At 37.9% G+C, this 14,037-nt stretch overlaps 1 protein-coding gene across 1 annotated transcript in view; it reads right to left on the reverse strand.

Moving 5' to 3' along the window:
* Positions 1 to 69: 69 nt before the first annotated feature.
* GPAT3 (glycerol-3-phosphate acyltransferase 3) overlaps positions 70 to 14,037 on the reverse strand; it is a 19,092-nt gene continuing 5,124 nt past the window's right edge. Inside the window, exons 2-8 of the mRNA XM_023724711.1 lie at positions 12,825 to 12,899; positions 12,180 to 12,269; positions 7,589 to 7,682; positions 3,339 to 3,454; positions 1,828 to 1,883; positions 1,195 to 1,280; positions 70 to 396 (exon numbers count right to left, since the gene is read on the reverse strand). Of these exons, the coding sequence (XP_023580479.1) occupies positions 253 to 396; positions 1,195 to 1,280; positions 1,828 to 1,883; positions 3,339 to 3,454; positions 7,589 to 7,682; positions 12,180 to 12,269; positions 12,825 to 12,899 (661 nt within the window). The 3' untranslated portion in view covers positions 70 to 252. The remainder of the gene's footprint in view (positions 397 to 1,194; positions 1,281 to 1,827; positions 1,884 to 3,338; positions 3,455 to 7,588; positions 7,683 to 12,179; positions 12,270 to 12,824; positions 12,900 to 14,037) is intronic.

The raw sequence follows: 14,037 nt of genomic DNA on the forward strand, positions 1-14,037 counted from the left end.
GGCAATCGACTTATGAAAAATCAGTCATTGAAAACCCTGTGGAGCACAGTTCTACTGTGACATACATGTAGTCGCCATAAGACAGAATCAACTTGAGAGCAAATCGTAAATACATTTTGAAAAAATGACTCATTTCTGAGAAAGCAAGAAGATAGTCCAACTTTAGCTGATGTGAAGAAGGAATACATCTATGTTTTCAGCTAAACGTTTCCTTGGCCTTTATCTGATAAAATAAAGCACAAAGCCCTGCTGTTATCTATGGAATACCTGTTTGGTCATGGGGGGCATGTACCACACATCACAGACGATGGCCCAGCTGGTCATTATTCGAAGCAAGTAGCTCACCATGTTGTATTTACTACTGTTCCAAAAGGCATCACCAAACTGAGGGTTATACTAAGAAAAAAGAAAAGAAAATACATCCCAGTTATGAGCTACGAGGTGGCTTCTCTTATCCATGCCCATGTTTCCAAGATAGCGAGCCAAACATCTCTATTAGAGCCCAAGGAAAAGAGACGCTTCTTCGCTCGATAGAAGTGATCCAAAGGCAAAACGAGCCAGCTAACTCCTCTACCTAGAACAGACTACTCTTATAACTAAAGCCCCACAGCACTGGTCACAGTTGTAACAATAGGATTATACATATGACTATTGATACCTGTCTCCCCACTTAACTGGAAGGTCTATGAAAGTAGGAACCTGTCTGTTTTGCTTATCATTGTATCCTCAACACTTAATACAATGCCTGGCACACAATCATACAGTACATATCTATATCTATCTATCTATACACCTATACATACATACATAAACCCCACTGCTGTCGAGTCGATTCTGACTCATAGCAACCTTATAGGATAGAATAGAACTGCCCCATAGAGTTTCCTAGCAGTTGCTGGAGGATTCAAACTGCTGACCTTTTGGTTAGCAGGCAAGCTTTTAACCACTGTGCCACCAGGGCTCCACACACACACATACACACACACACATATATCTACAGAGAGAGAGACAAAGACAGAGAGGGGGAGAATGAAAAAGCAAATGGGGTAAGAAGTAAACAACTGATCAATCTGAGTAAAGCATACAAAAGTGTTTCTTATATTAGTCTTGCAACTTTTAAGTTTGAAATTATATCAAAATAAAATGTTACCAAGACACTACTTGTTTTTATCAGAGGTGGGGTATCAGTTTTACCTTAATTGCAACTGGATGTATGGTTCCTCCTATTTCAAAGCTTCCCTTTTTAAACATCATGACTGAAGTGTTGTTGATACAAGTTCCTGCAGGGGGTTGGGGGCAGGGAATGCAAGGAGAATATTTTTAAAGGCAGTCATTTTTTTAAACACATTTAAAAAGGAATTATTTTGATAAAAATAATTTAAAATATTCAAATCATAACAAATTTACAGACGTTTTGCTACCATTTCACAAATCAATACCTGTTTAAGTAGATATCGGACAGATTTAAGCAGGTTTAATAGCAAACTCTTACTTTACTATTGTACACTCTAAAGGTATAACTTCTTCATAAAAGGTCACAGTTTCATTATTTAAAGTAAGGACCCTTAAAAAGTTATGGACAATAACTTTCTAGGTTCATTACCCAGAAATGACATCTAAGATTAAAAAAATAATAACAATAAAACGCAATGACTCCCATCAAAAGAAAGTGGGGGAATTACTAGTCTAGAGAAGGACATCCCATTCCTATAGGACAGCAGAAACCAGGACTAAAAATGCCAATTTTAGAACAATTCTATTCCTCACACACTTTTGGTATTCGTTGTTGTTATTAACCATGGATTGGTAGGCAGCCCCCATTCTTACCTTCAGGAAAGATTAATATAGGCAGTTTCTTCTTATCAGCAATGTGTTCCTTTAGTCTGTGAAGAAAAATAAAAGATCAAAATTCTATCTTTGAAAATACAGGGGTCCTTGTTGGTGTCCTTCATACTCTACTATACTCCTACTCTGCAGACATTCTTCTATCCTATGCTACTACTCTTCATAAGTTACTGTAATCGTAAAGTGATAAGGAAAAAAGAAATGAGACACAAGTGAAGGAAATGAACTCAAGTTGTTCTCTTTCTAAACAAGTGTAAGGATATCTGTGCTCTTTCAATTTCTCTAATTTCACAGTGAGTAATTTTCAGTGCCCCCGTCTTCTCTTTAAAAAGAATACTAGACACACAGTCATATGACATGAGCTCTGGAGCCCCCATGTCCTAAGTTTTGTGCCCTTCTCCATGTACTTATATTTCTTCACCTGAAAAATGGGAATACAGATTGCTGGACTTGTCTCCCTTATGGCCATTAACTATAAGAAGACTCGGTAAATGAGTCAGACAGAACCGTCCTATGAAGTATGCACCAGAAAGCTGAGAATTACCGAAGTCCAGGCCTAGATCCTGTCCACCCAGCAGCCAGCACTATATTCCAAACTCTGCTCACTGGAAGCTGGTAACGGCTGGGGTAACAAGGTTTCAGTCCCTAGGTGGCAGAAATGGTTAACGCACTTGGCTGCTAACCAAAAGTCTGGAGGTCCAAGTCCATCCAGAGGTACCTGGGAAGAAAGGCCTGGTGATCTACTTCCAAAAAATCAGCCACTGAACACCCTATGGAGCACATTTCTACTCTAACACACATGGGTTCGACATGGGTTGGAGTCAACTCAATGGCAACTGGTTTTGGAGGAGTTTCAGCTGCCAGAGTGCCCTGTTGCTGAATAATCTCAGGATGAGGGACAGTTTTTCTAACTTTAAGCAGATTTCAACAAGTACTTTTCATTTTACTCTTAAGAGCATGGGCACATTGCTTATAGAAGCAATAACCACAGTGCTTTCAGTTAATGGTCTGAGACAAAAAAATTATTTCCCAACAAAGTTTTCTGGTAACTCACATTTATCTCTACCCCATACCTCCAGAGGTTTCTTCTCTGTTCCACAGAGAACATTAGCACTATCTGTCTCTAGCTGGATTTAAGTGAGAACAGTCATTCAGCAAATACTTAATCAACCATCTATTTACTCAGCAAATATTTATCAATCATATAATGTTCAAAGTAGTAATTTTTAACTTTGAAAATTCAGTGATTAGACTATACTAAGTCACAGCAGCAGAGACTCATGGGCCCTCTAATTCCATCATATATCCCACTATGAATTAAAATTTTTAAAACTCTAGCTAAGACAGGTGATTCACCAGAAAAAGTCAGCCACAAATACAGCTCTTGTTTTAGTCATGATCTTTAGATGCTGCTCTTCTGTTTTTGGCACAAAGGACAAGAGTAATCAGCTTTAAGGCCACTCCAGTGAGTACTGAGTAATCCCTCTGCTCACCTTTTAGTAACCAGGTGTCGATCCTTCATTTCTGAACGTTCAAACCAGACATGGGGACAAGCCTTGACCATTGCTCTCTGAATAACTCCCATCAGTCCACCATGAACCTGGCCAACCTAGATGTATCATGAGAAAAAGAGAAAAAATGTAAAACCACAGCTGTCCAAAACAAGCTTTTTTAAGTACCAGAAGTTCCTATTCCCCATGGAGATAAGACTGGCCTTCTTCCAGTGACTGTAGTTCTTAGGCTGTTCAAAGGACAGGAGTGGCCAAATGTAGCAAAAAGTGTTCTTTAGTAGCACCTTTGAATTTTATGCTATTTTGCTGCACTAGCTATCTTCCAGAGCCCCGGTGGCACAGTGGTTAAGTGCTTGGCTGCTAACCAAAAAAAAAATGTCGACCGTTCAAGTCCTCCAATCCACCAGCTGCTCCCTGGAAACCCTATGAGGCAGTTCTATTCTGTCCTATAGGGTCGCTGTGAGTCCGAATCTACTCAACAGCACTGGATTTGGGTTTTTGTTTTACCTATCTTCTATTTTAAAAAAGTAGAGGTCCTACAACTTCACTCAAAATAAAAGAAACATAAATTAAAACTACACTGAAATACCATTTCTCATCCATCAGACTGACAAATATTCAAAAGCTTGACAATACACTTTGTTGGCCAGGTTAAGGCAGTCTCATCCATTGCTCGAGGGGAGGGGGGTGCAAAATGGTAGGACAGCTATGGAGGGAAAATTGGCAATTTCTATCAAAACTGCATACAAAACTAAATGTGCATATATATTTATCCTCCAATTGAATAATCTCACTTCTAGGAATTTATCCTGACGATACACCTGAAACAACATGAAAACGCATATGCACGAGGTTATTAATTGCAACATTATTTGCTATTGCAAAATATTAGTAACTACCTATATGTCCAAGCATAGGAAATTGGATGAATAAACTATAGTACATCCATTGGAGTAGTACTATGCATCTGTGAAAAGGACAAGGTTGATCTCTTTGAAAGATAAGGAGTGATTTCCAGAAGATAGCATTAAGTGAAAAAAACAAATTGCAAAAGAACAAATACAGTATGCTACCTTTTGTGTAAGACAGAAGGAGAAATAATACACATATATTTGTTGACCTCTAAAATATAAAGGACAGAAAGGATAACCAGAAAACAATGAAGTTGGGAACCTAAAAGAGGTAGGAGGGAATCTGGTAGAAAGGATATAGGAGGGAATGGCATTTCTATGAGTATTCTATTTTTGTATAGTTTTGATATTTGGAAGCATGTTAATGTCCTACATATTCAAAAACTAAAATTAAGTTAACAAAGATGGGAATAAAAAACTGAAATCCAACTGAATGAACATAACTACACTTCAAGTGAATGAAAGATCAACACTGATGGAGGAAGGGGGGAAGAAAACAAGAAACTTATGAACACAGGATTCGACCTTCCACCTTGGGTGAAGTGGCAAGAAGAATTTCAAAAAATCCTGAATTTTTTTTTACTAGGTTTGCTTTTTGTAGTAAAACATGTGAAGCAATTCTGAAACCATATGAGACACATTGCAGGTTTTAGCAAATGAGTACGTATATGGATATTGTTGGGGTACAGGGTTTTCATTGTGAAAGAAGGGATATACAAATATGGAATAGGAAAAGTAAGAAAGAACTCTCTGAATTGGAGGTATTGGTGTGAACTCAGATTTCTAATATAAGTATTAGAAATAAATACTAAATATAACTATACATGAAGTGTAAATATTTTTACCAGAAGTTATATATGTAGATAGATAGAGCACAAATGATAAAGCAAATGGATTGAAATGTTAACAATAGGAAACCGTAGATAAGGGGGATATGGGTGTTCTATATATTATTCTTGTTCCTGTAACTTTCCTGTAAGTTTGGAAATATTTCTAAATTCAAAAACAAAGGAGATCTTTGTTGTTGTGTACCAACAAATCGATTCTGACTCACACTGACCCTCTAGGGTACAGCAGAACTTCCCTCATAGGGTTTCCTAGGCTGTAATCCTTATGGGAGCAGATCGTCAGGTTTTTTCTCCCGCAAAGCCACTGGTGGCTGGAACCTTGGACCTTTCAATTAGCAGTCGAGCTGCTTAACCACTGCGCCACCAGGGCTCCACAACTTTAGTTTAGGAGAGGAAGAGAACTTTAGAAAAGTCATCGAGAAAAGATCTTTACTATTCTTCAGACACACAGTTTATGTGTATCCAAAAGAGGCCAATTAGGACCTCTGGAGGCAACAGTACAGTCTCCTCCCACTTCTGCACTGCACTGCCTCTGATTTAACCCAGTTGTCTTTAGGTTTCTACCATCGAACCCACTGAAAAATTTGCAGTTATTTTGCTTTTCCAAACCTTGTCTAATAATGTAATTGCTGTTAGACATGATTAAAACTCATAGAAAACGCCAGCAAATTTCTAAGGCCCTCAGTCACACATGAGCTATTTCACCTCTTCTTTTGACCAGGACATAGAAGTAATATGGTCTTGGAAATGCAAAATCATGATTAGGCAAGTTGGTTAAAATGCACAAGCCTCTCCTTCCTCATCTATAACAAAATCTCTGCCCTAACCTCATTGGATTACAAGGAAGGTCAAACAGAATGGATATGAGAGTGTTTGTCCACATAAATACTAGGATTATTTATTACATACATTACAAATACACACTCAGAACTGTGCTGGGGTTTAACAAGGGTTCTTAACCTGAGGATCCTGGATGGCTTTTAGGAGGATCCATAAATACCTTGAAATTACAAGCAAAACTGTGTTTGTATATAGATACACATATATGTTCTTTTTCCTTAAAAAGGGTACATAACTGTCATCTAATTCCTAACCCAGAAAAGGTTAAGAAGCCTCAATCCCCAAAAGTCCTTCAATAGAGGTGGATAAAGGTTCCTTCAATTCAGAAAGAGCTCCAAAATTTAGAGAAATTTAAGAATGTGTTAAAATGTGGTTGTCCAACAGTTGTATATGTAAGCTTATATTTTTAGACAAATTAAATGTCTGGCATAAGTTGAAATTTTTACAAAGACATTCAAAACCCCCACAATGATAGTATAACCTATGTATAGCCAAATACTGGCACATGCATCCCCAGTTGCCATGGAGTCGACTCCAACTCATGGTGATACCATGTGGGTCAGAGTAGAATTGTGCTCCATAGGTTTTCCATGGCTGATTTTTCGGAAGTAGAATGCCAGGCCTTTCTTCCAAGGTACCTCTGGGTGGACAAGAACCTTCAATCTTTCAGTTAGCAGTTGAGCACATTAACTGTTCGCACCACCCAAGGATCCCTCTTACCTGAGCAGACACTTCATCAATCACAGCTCTTTCCCTTTGAATCAGGGATCTCAGGAAAGCACGCCAGGCCATGACTACCAACCACTGAAGTTGGCAAGTGAAATAAAGCCCATTTGCTCTCCCTGAAGCCCAACCCACCACCATGAGACCATGACAAGAATATTCCCAGCACCCCTCTCCCTTCATTCTATTCCACACACCTACTTAGGCACATTTACCACCAGAGGGAAAAGGACACCAGTTAAACTCCCAAATTTCCTTGCTACATAAAGATGATGCAGAAAGGCCTGACAAATTCTTAAGTGTACCAGAAAATGTGGATTTAAAAAAAATGCCAGAATGTGGTTTTTGTTTAACCCCATGAAAGGGTGTTTTGAGGCTTTTGTTTTATTGTGGGTTTTGCAGTTTCTTGCTGGGTTTTGTTTAGTTTTAAGGGATGTGGACAAGGACTGAAAAATGCAATGTGGCAAAAATATTTACTTTTCCTGCTTGATTCTCATTAAAGGACCATATACATATATTTTAATTGTACATAACTCCCTGAAAGAAAAGAGAACTCACTGGCTTGCTGAGGGATTTGTACAGCTCTAAGGAGGAAGAGTTTAATGTTACAGAGTGTTACTAGACATTGGCAGAGATGTTAGAGGCAACATGGAATCATCAGCTTTACAAGTTCTATCAGGTTTAAATATGTCTATATTTAAGAAAGTTAATTTTTTACTACCCTAAATATAATGACTATTTCCTTTTCTTTTTCTTGCATTATGTATTCCTCATGTAAATATATTACATAATTTACATAGCTACAACCCACTCATTTTCTAATATGAAATCAACTTTCTAATTTGTGCCAAAATAAAAGTTTGAGCAATTCACAAAACACAAAACTACTTGAAATATGAGCTGTTCTTACCATAGCATAGCATCCATCCGTTGTCAAGATAAAAACATCTATTGGAGAGGTATGGTTGGCAACACAAATGCCTCCCTTCTGGGGTCTGTACTGCCTGTAAGCGCAAAAACGGTAACTACTAAACTGTGAAAAATGGCCACTATTTTGCAGAACAGCATATATAGACTCATTCTATTTTGTCTTAAAAACTACGTTAAAAAATAAAGTTTGAGAAACCAGTTTGGCGGTTCCTCAAAAAGTTAAACATAGAGTTACCATATGACATAGCAATTCCACTCCTACATATATACCCAAAATACTTTAAAGTTGGGACTCAGATACTTGTACGCCAATGTTTATAGTAGCATTAATCACAATAGCCAAAAGGTGGAAACAACTCAAGTGTCTTATCAACAGATGAATGGATAAACAAAATGTGGTATAAGCAGACAATGAAAATTATTCTGTCATAAAGAGTAATGAAGTTCTGATACATGTTATGACATGGATGAACCTTGAAAACATTATGCTAAGTGAAATATGTCAGATATAAAAGGACAAATGCTGTATGATTCCTCTTATATGAAATATCCAGAATAGGCAAAAGCAAAGAGAAAAAAGTTTATTAGTGGTTACCAGGGATGGGCAAAAAGGGGAATGGACAGTTATTGCTTAAGGGGTACTGAGTTTCCATTTGGGGTGTTGAAAAAAAATTGGAAATAGTAGTGATGGTTGAACAACATGGTGAATATAATTAATGTCACTGGATTGTGCCCTTAAAATGGTTACAATGGAAAATTCTTTCTCATATTTATTTTGCCACAGTAAAAAAATTTTTTAATAAAATAAAATTTGGAAGTATAAGGGCCCATCTTAAGAATGGTTACTTGTAGGCAGTATGATGGGAGTGGGTAAGACTATAGGAGAAGGGGCCCATGACTTTCCCTTTATATATATTTGTGTCTTTTTTTATAATGATCATGTTTTTCTTTTATTATGAAAAAAAATTTAAGTACTAGAGTTAATTACAAAGATTCTATGTCTTTAGTAAGCAAATTTTGTAAATTGTAAGTTTCATTTATCATAAGTATTTTCATATTATTTCATTCTTCATAAGCATTACTTTTAATGGTTTCATTGTGATCCACAAGAGTTCCCATAGCAGGGGAAGCTAACTTCTTCTGTCAATGGTTAGATAGTAAATACTTCACCTTTTGCAAGTCAGATGACCCCTGTAACAACGAATCAACTCTGCTGTTATAGCACATAGGCAGCCATAGACAATATGTAAATAAATGAACATGTCTGTGTTCCAACAAAACATTATTTAAAAAAACAGGTGGCAGGCTGTGGTTTAGTTTGCCAAGCTCACCCTAGAGTTAAACCAAAAAAAAAAAAAAAAAAAAACCAAATCTATTGTTGTCGAATCAATTCTGCCACACAGCTACCCTATAGGACAGAGCAGAACTGTCCCATAGGGTTTCCAAGGGGTGGCTGGTAGATTCGAACTGCCGTTTGGTTAGCAGCTGTGCTCTTAACCACCATGCCACCAGGGCTCCATCCTAGAGTCAGGCCAGTATTTAATACCAAAGAAGCAAAGTAGTTTTATGTCTATACAAAGAAGAAATGGAACCAAATGTAAAATGACTTTAGCATGTTTTCCTTAAAATTAGAAGTAATTCTATAAGTTATGAGCTTCTCTCTACATAATTAAAATACCTTTTCTGAAGGTGTCTCCTCTGATTACACCTCTACCAGAGCATTTTCTTCTATTCCTCATTCTGAAACTCACAGCACGATCACAAATTCATATAATTTTAGAAGTTTAAGGGTCCTTGTATGTTTAGCTGTTGTTAGCTACCATCGAGTTGGTCCCCTGACTCATGGTGACCCTATGAATAACAGGACAAAATGCTGTCCACTTCTGTGCTATTCCCATGATTGGCTGCAGATCAGACTGTTGTGATCCATAGGGTTTTCATTGGCTGATTTTCATTAGTAGATCACCAAGCCTTTCTTCAATGTCCATCTTAGTCTGGAAGCTCCGCTAAAACCTGTTCAGCATCATAGCAACATATGCAATCTTCCACCGACAGACAGATGGGTGACGGCTGCACATAATATGCATTGGCCAGGAATCAAACCCAGTTCTCCTGCATGGAAGGCAAGAATTCTACCATTGAACCACTACTGCCCCCCGTATGTCTGACAGCCCAAGTTAAAGCCCAATGCTAAAATGTTTCCCTTCTGCTAATGAGACATGAAGCCCTAATCAGTTAAAAAAACTTATCTTAGAACTTTTAAAACAATGATGTAAACATAAAAAAATACAATTGAGTTAACAGAAAAGTAAGTCAAAAACAATTAATATCAGTTTCACTTAGCTAATAGCTTTACTTAGCTACGTTTAATCTCTATGATTGAAGGTGAGGGAAGCAGAATGTAGTATTTTGTTTTAAGACTCAGTGATGGACTTTTAGAGCTGGCAGGTCTGAGACTAGTGTGAAGTAAAAGTGTAAGTTTTGCTTTATGAGAACAGAGAGAGTTCTCCCACCTATGACACCAAAGGTCATCTTATTAAATGTTACGTATAATCATAAACATACATATAATTTTAATGACTATTAATACCTATAGCTATGCCTTAATCTGGAAACCCTGGTGTCGTAGTGGTTAAGAGCTCAGACCGCTAACCAAAAGGTTGGCAGTTTGAATCCACCAGGCGCTCCATGGAAACTCTATGGGGCAGTTCTACTCGTGTCCTATAGGGTCTCTATGAGTCGGAATCGACTGGATGGCAACTGGTTTGGTTTTTGGGTTTATGCCTTAATCTATAATTAATCTTTAGAAGCAGCTTGTCTAGTTTCACATAATTGTATTTAGGTGATGAAGCTCACTAAAACACTTGAAACTTATTCTTTCAGAAAACAATTGAAGATTGGAGTCTGTTTCCAAGACTCCAGAGGTCTTATAACGCTGGATCACTGATCTTGTGATTATCTTAGCAAGGTTTCTATTTAAACTTTGATAATGTGTGTGTGCATACATACTGCTCTCTTATTGGTTGACATAATAGTCAACCAATCAAAATTTTTTTGTTCAAAGTTCCCGATAAAATTGTACATAAAAACTTCAAAAATCTTAATTAATTGGTGCACTGATTTACTTGGTTTAAGTGATGTGCTGCTCAATTTGCAAATTGCCTATTAAACATGGATGTGTATGCTGTCAAGTCAATACTGACTCATAGCGACCCAAAAGGATAGAGGAAACCTATATGATTTCCTAGGCTGTAATCCTTACGGGAGCAGATTGCCAGGTCTTTTCTCCCATGGAGCCGCTGGTGCGTTTGAACCACTAACTTTTCGGTTAGTAGCCCAGTGCTCAACCACTGTGCACCAGGGCCCCTTTTAAATGTCTTAAATGTTAATGGTGTTCTGAGTTGTTTATATTTGACACCAGAACCAGGCCTCCAGACTCCAAGTTTAGTCTTCTTTCCACCCTATAGGCCTGTCAAGTTCATCATTTTTAAATCAGACAGACCTGGTCCAAAACCTCACTCTGCCACTTACTCACTCTAGTGGGTTGTATTGCGTCCCCCCAAAAGATATGTTCAAGTCCTGATCCCTGGATCCTAAGAACGTGGGCTTGTTTGGAAATAGGGCCGTTGCTGATGGAATCAAGTTAAAATGAGGTCATGTGGATTAGGATGGGCCCTAAATCCAATGACTGTGTCTTTCTAAGAGGAAGGAAAGGGAGATTTAGATACAGGGACACAGAACAGACACAGGGATGACGGCCATGTAAAGATGGAGGCAGAGATTGGAGTGATGCAACTACAAGCCAAGGAAGGCCAGTGATTGCCAGGAACCACCAGAAGCTGAAAGGATCAAAGAAGGATTCTTTTTCAGGGCCTCTGGGGGAAGCAAGACTTCAGATTTCTTATCTCCAAAACTGTCAAGAGAATAAATTTCTGTTGTTTTATGACACCTAGTTTGTGGTACTTTGTTATAGCAACCTAGGAAACTAATACCGTGTGATCTTGAGCAACCCAACCCAGAGATTCCATTTCTTCAACTGTAAAATGGGACCAAAGCACCTATTTCATGGGGATGACGTATGAGAAGCACAAGACCTGAGCCACATACATAAATGCCCAATTATTTAATGCTATTGAATGCTTATTATTATGTTCCTTGGAGTTCCTGGGTGGTGCAAATGCTTAACATGCTCTGCTGCTAACCGAAAGGCAGGAGGTTCAAATCTACTCACAGGCACCTCAGAAGAAGGGCCTGGTGATCTACTTCTGAAAATCAGCCATTGAAAACCCTATGGAGCACATTCTACTCTGACACACATAGGGTCACCATGAGTTGGAATCAACTTGATGGCAACTGGTTTTGGTTTATTATGTTCTCTCTGCAAACGAACCGTATTTTATAAAGTACTTTTGTGCATCGTTAACATCTGTGACACTCTGAGAAGGAGGAGTAAACACACCGAAAATATCTTAATCCACCTGCTTCCTTCCCACCCACTTTCAAGGCTCTGCTGTCATTCATGCACTGGATGTACCTAGAGAAGACCAGGCTGGAGGCCAACAGACACTCACCTGTTATGGTAATGAATGGCACCAGAAAGGGCTCGCACACAGATCCGGCAGCAGGTCAGGTGGACCAGTTCACTCAGCCAGTTTTTGAAACTGAACGAAAAAGAAAGCATTTTATTGTGCAGTTCTGGGTACATTCAAGAAACAATACACTAAACAATACACTCTGCTCCAGCACAGCAGCAGAGGATGTTCTGAGACACACCCACAGTTCAATTCTAGTCTCATGGAGGCATTTAGTATTAAATGGCCGAAGTTCACCAAGAGAACTGGACAAAACTCTAATGGAAAGTAGCTCTCACCCAACTAAACGTATTATGATAAACTCCTGGCAAAGTTACGCAGAAGCTTCTTTGGTCTCAGCCTTATGAACCTGCCAATACTGTAGGACTCTGGCTTTCCCTTGGGCTTCTCTGTCCGTTTTCTTTCTTTCTTCATTTCTTCTTTAAAACAACCAACCTCTTTCAATTTATTTGAAAGTATGACAGAAAATCAAATAAACACTATGAAGGTGAAGTGAGCGGGATTCTAATAAGTGAGTTGAGACCATAAACGAAACACAATACGTAGGAATCAGACAAATAGGCTCTTTGTTGACACAGTAAAAAGACAGTCTTATTTACGGCTGAATGGAAGGAAACATTTCACCTGCTGTCTGGCAGCTGCCCAACAAGTGTAGTTCCTATAACAAGCAAACTAATCCCAATGAAAGCCAAGGTTACCCTGAAAAAGAAAAGAAAAAGTAATGCAAAAGTTAGTTGTACAGTAGGGAAAAATGAAATAACCTAAAAGTTCATAAATAGATTGTGGAACATCCACACTATGGAACAAGATGCAGCCAGCCAAAGTATTAGGTAAATCACAGCCCTAGTGGTGCAGTGTTTAAGTGCTTGGCTGCTAACTGAAAGGTGGGAGGTTCGAACCCACCAGTTGCCACTCCGCGGGAGAAAGATGTGGCAGTCTGCTTCCATAAAGATTTACGGCCTTGGAAACCCTATGGGGCAGTTCTACTCTGTCCTCCAGGGTCTCTATGAGTCGGAATCAACTCGAGGGCAGTAGATTTTTTGGGTTTTACAGGTAATGTCATGGAAGAATGGAAGAATGTTCCTTGATAAATTTTGAGAGGAAAAAGCAAAGCAAGTTTCAGAACAACACAGAGAGTATGACACCATTTTGAAAATAACAAAAAACACGTATGCGTATCTAGTTTATATAGTATATGTACAGAAAAGGCCTGAAAGTTTGTCCACAAAACTGTCAAGTTCAATCTATGTAATCATCAAAGGGTAAAGAGGGATAGTGAAGGGAATAAAAAGTAAAAGTCTTTCCCTTCTGCTTCTCTGAACTATTTTAATTTCTTTACAATACTAAATGTTAATTTCTTTTATAAGAAAAAAGTTTCATATTCTAAAAAGGAATAAGTTTAGGTTGAAAGTACATATTTTATTATTTTGGTCTGTAGACTTTGGTGTGGTGTGGTACAGTTATAAAAGGAAATATTTGTAAAGGTCTGAAAATAACTTGCTTTTCTTCATTTATTAATTAGGGGATAAAGGGATAAAAATTAAAATTTTTCTCAAAATAATTTAAAATTTGGAGTAAATTTCAAGACAGTTATACTTAAAGGCTCTTTCATAATAAGAACCCAAAATATATCACTATGTAGGAAATCCTTTAATGCAAATCCCTTTTTATTGTTCAATATAACTCAGAAGTTTGCCAATAAGGTAACTGACAATACTTCTAATCTCCATACAGACACTTTCTAATTTTTGAAGTATTTTTAATATACACTTAAATGACTTCAAAATGAAAACAGTCCTTTTTAGAAATGTAAACAAAATTATGCAAAAAGGTTAAC

Source organism: Trichechus manatus, unplaced genomic scaffold (genome assembly GCF_000243295.1).
Source record: "Trichechus manatus latirostris isolate Lorelei unplaced genomic scaffold, TriManLat1.0 scaffold00257, whole genome shotgun sequence".
NCBI lineage: Eukaryota > Metazoa > Chordata > Mammalia > Sirenia > Trichechidae > Trichechus > Trichechus manatus.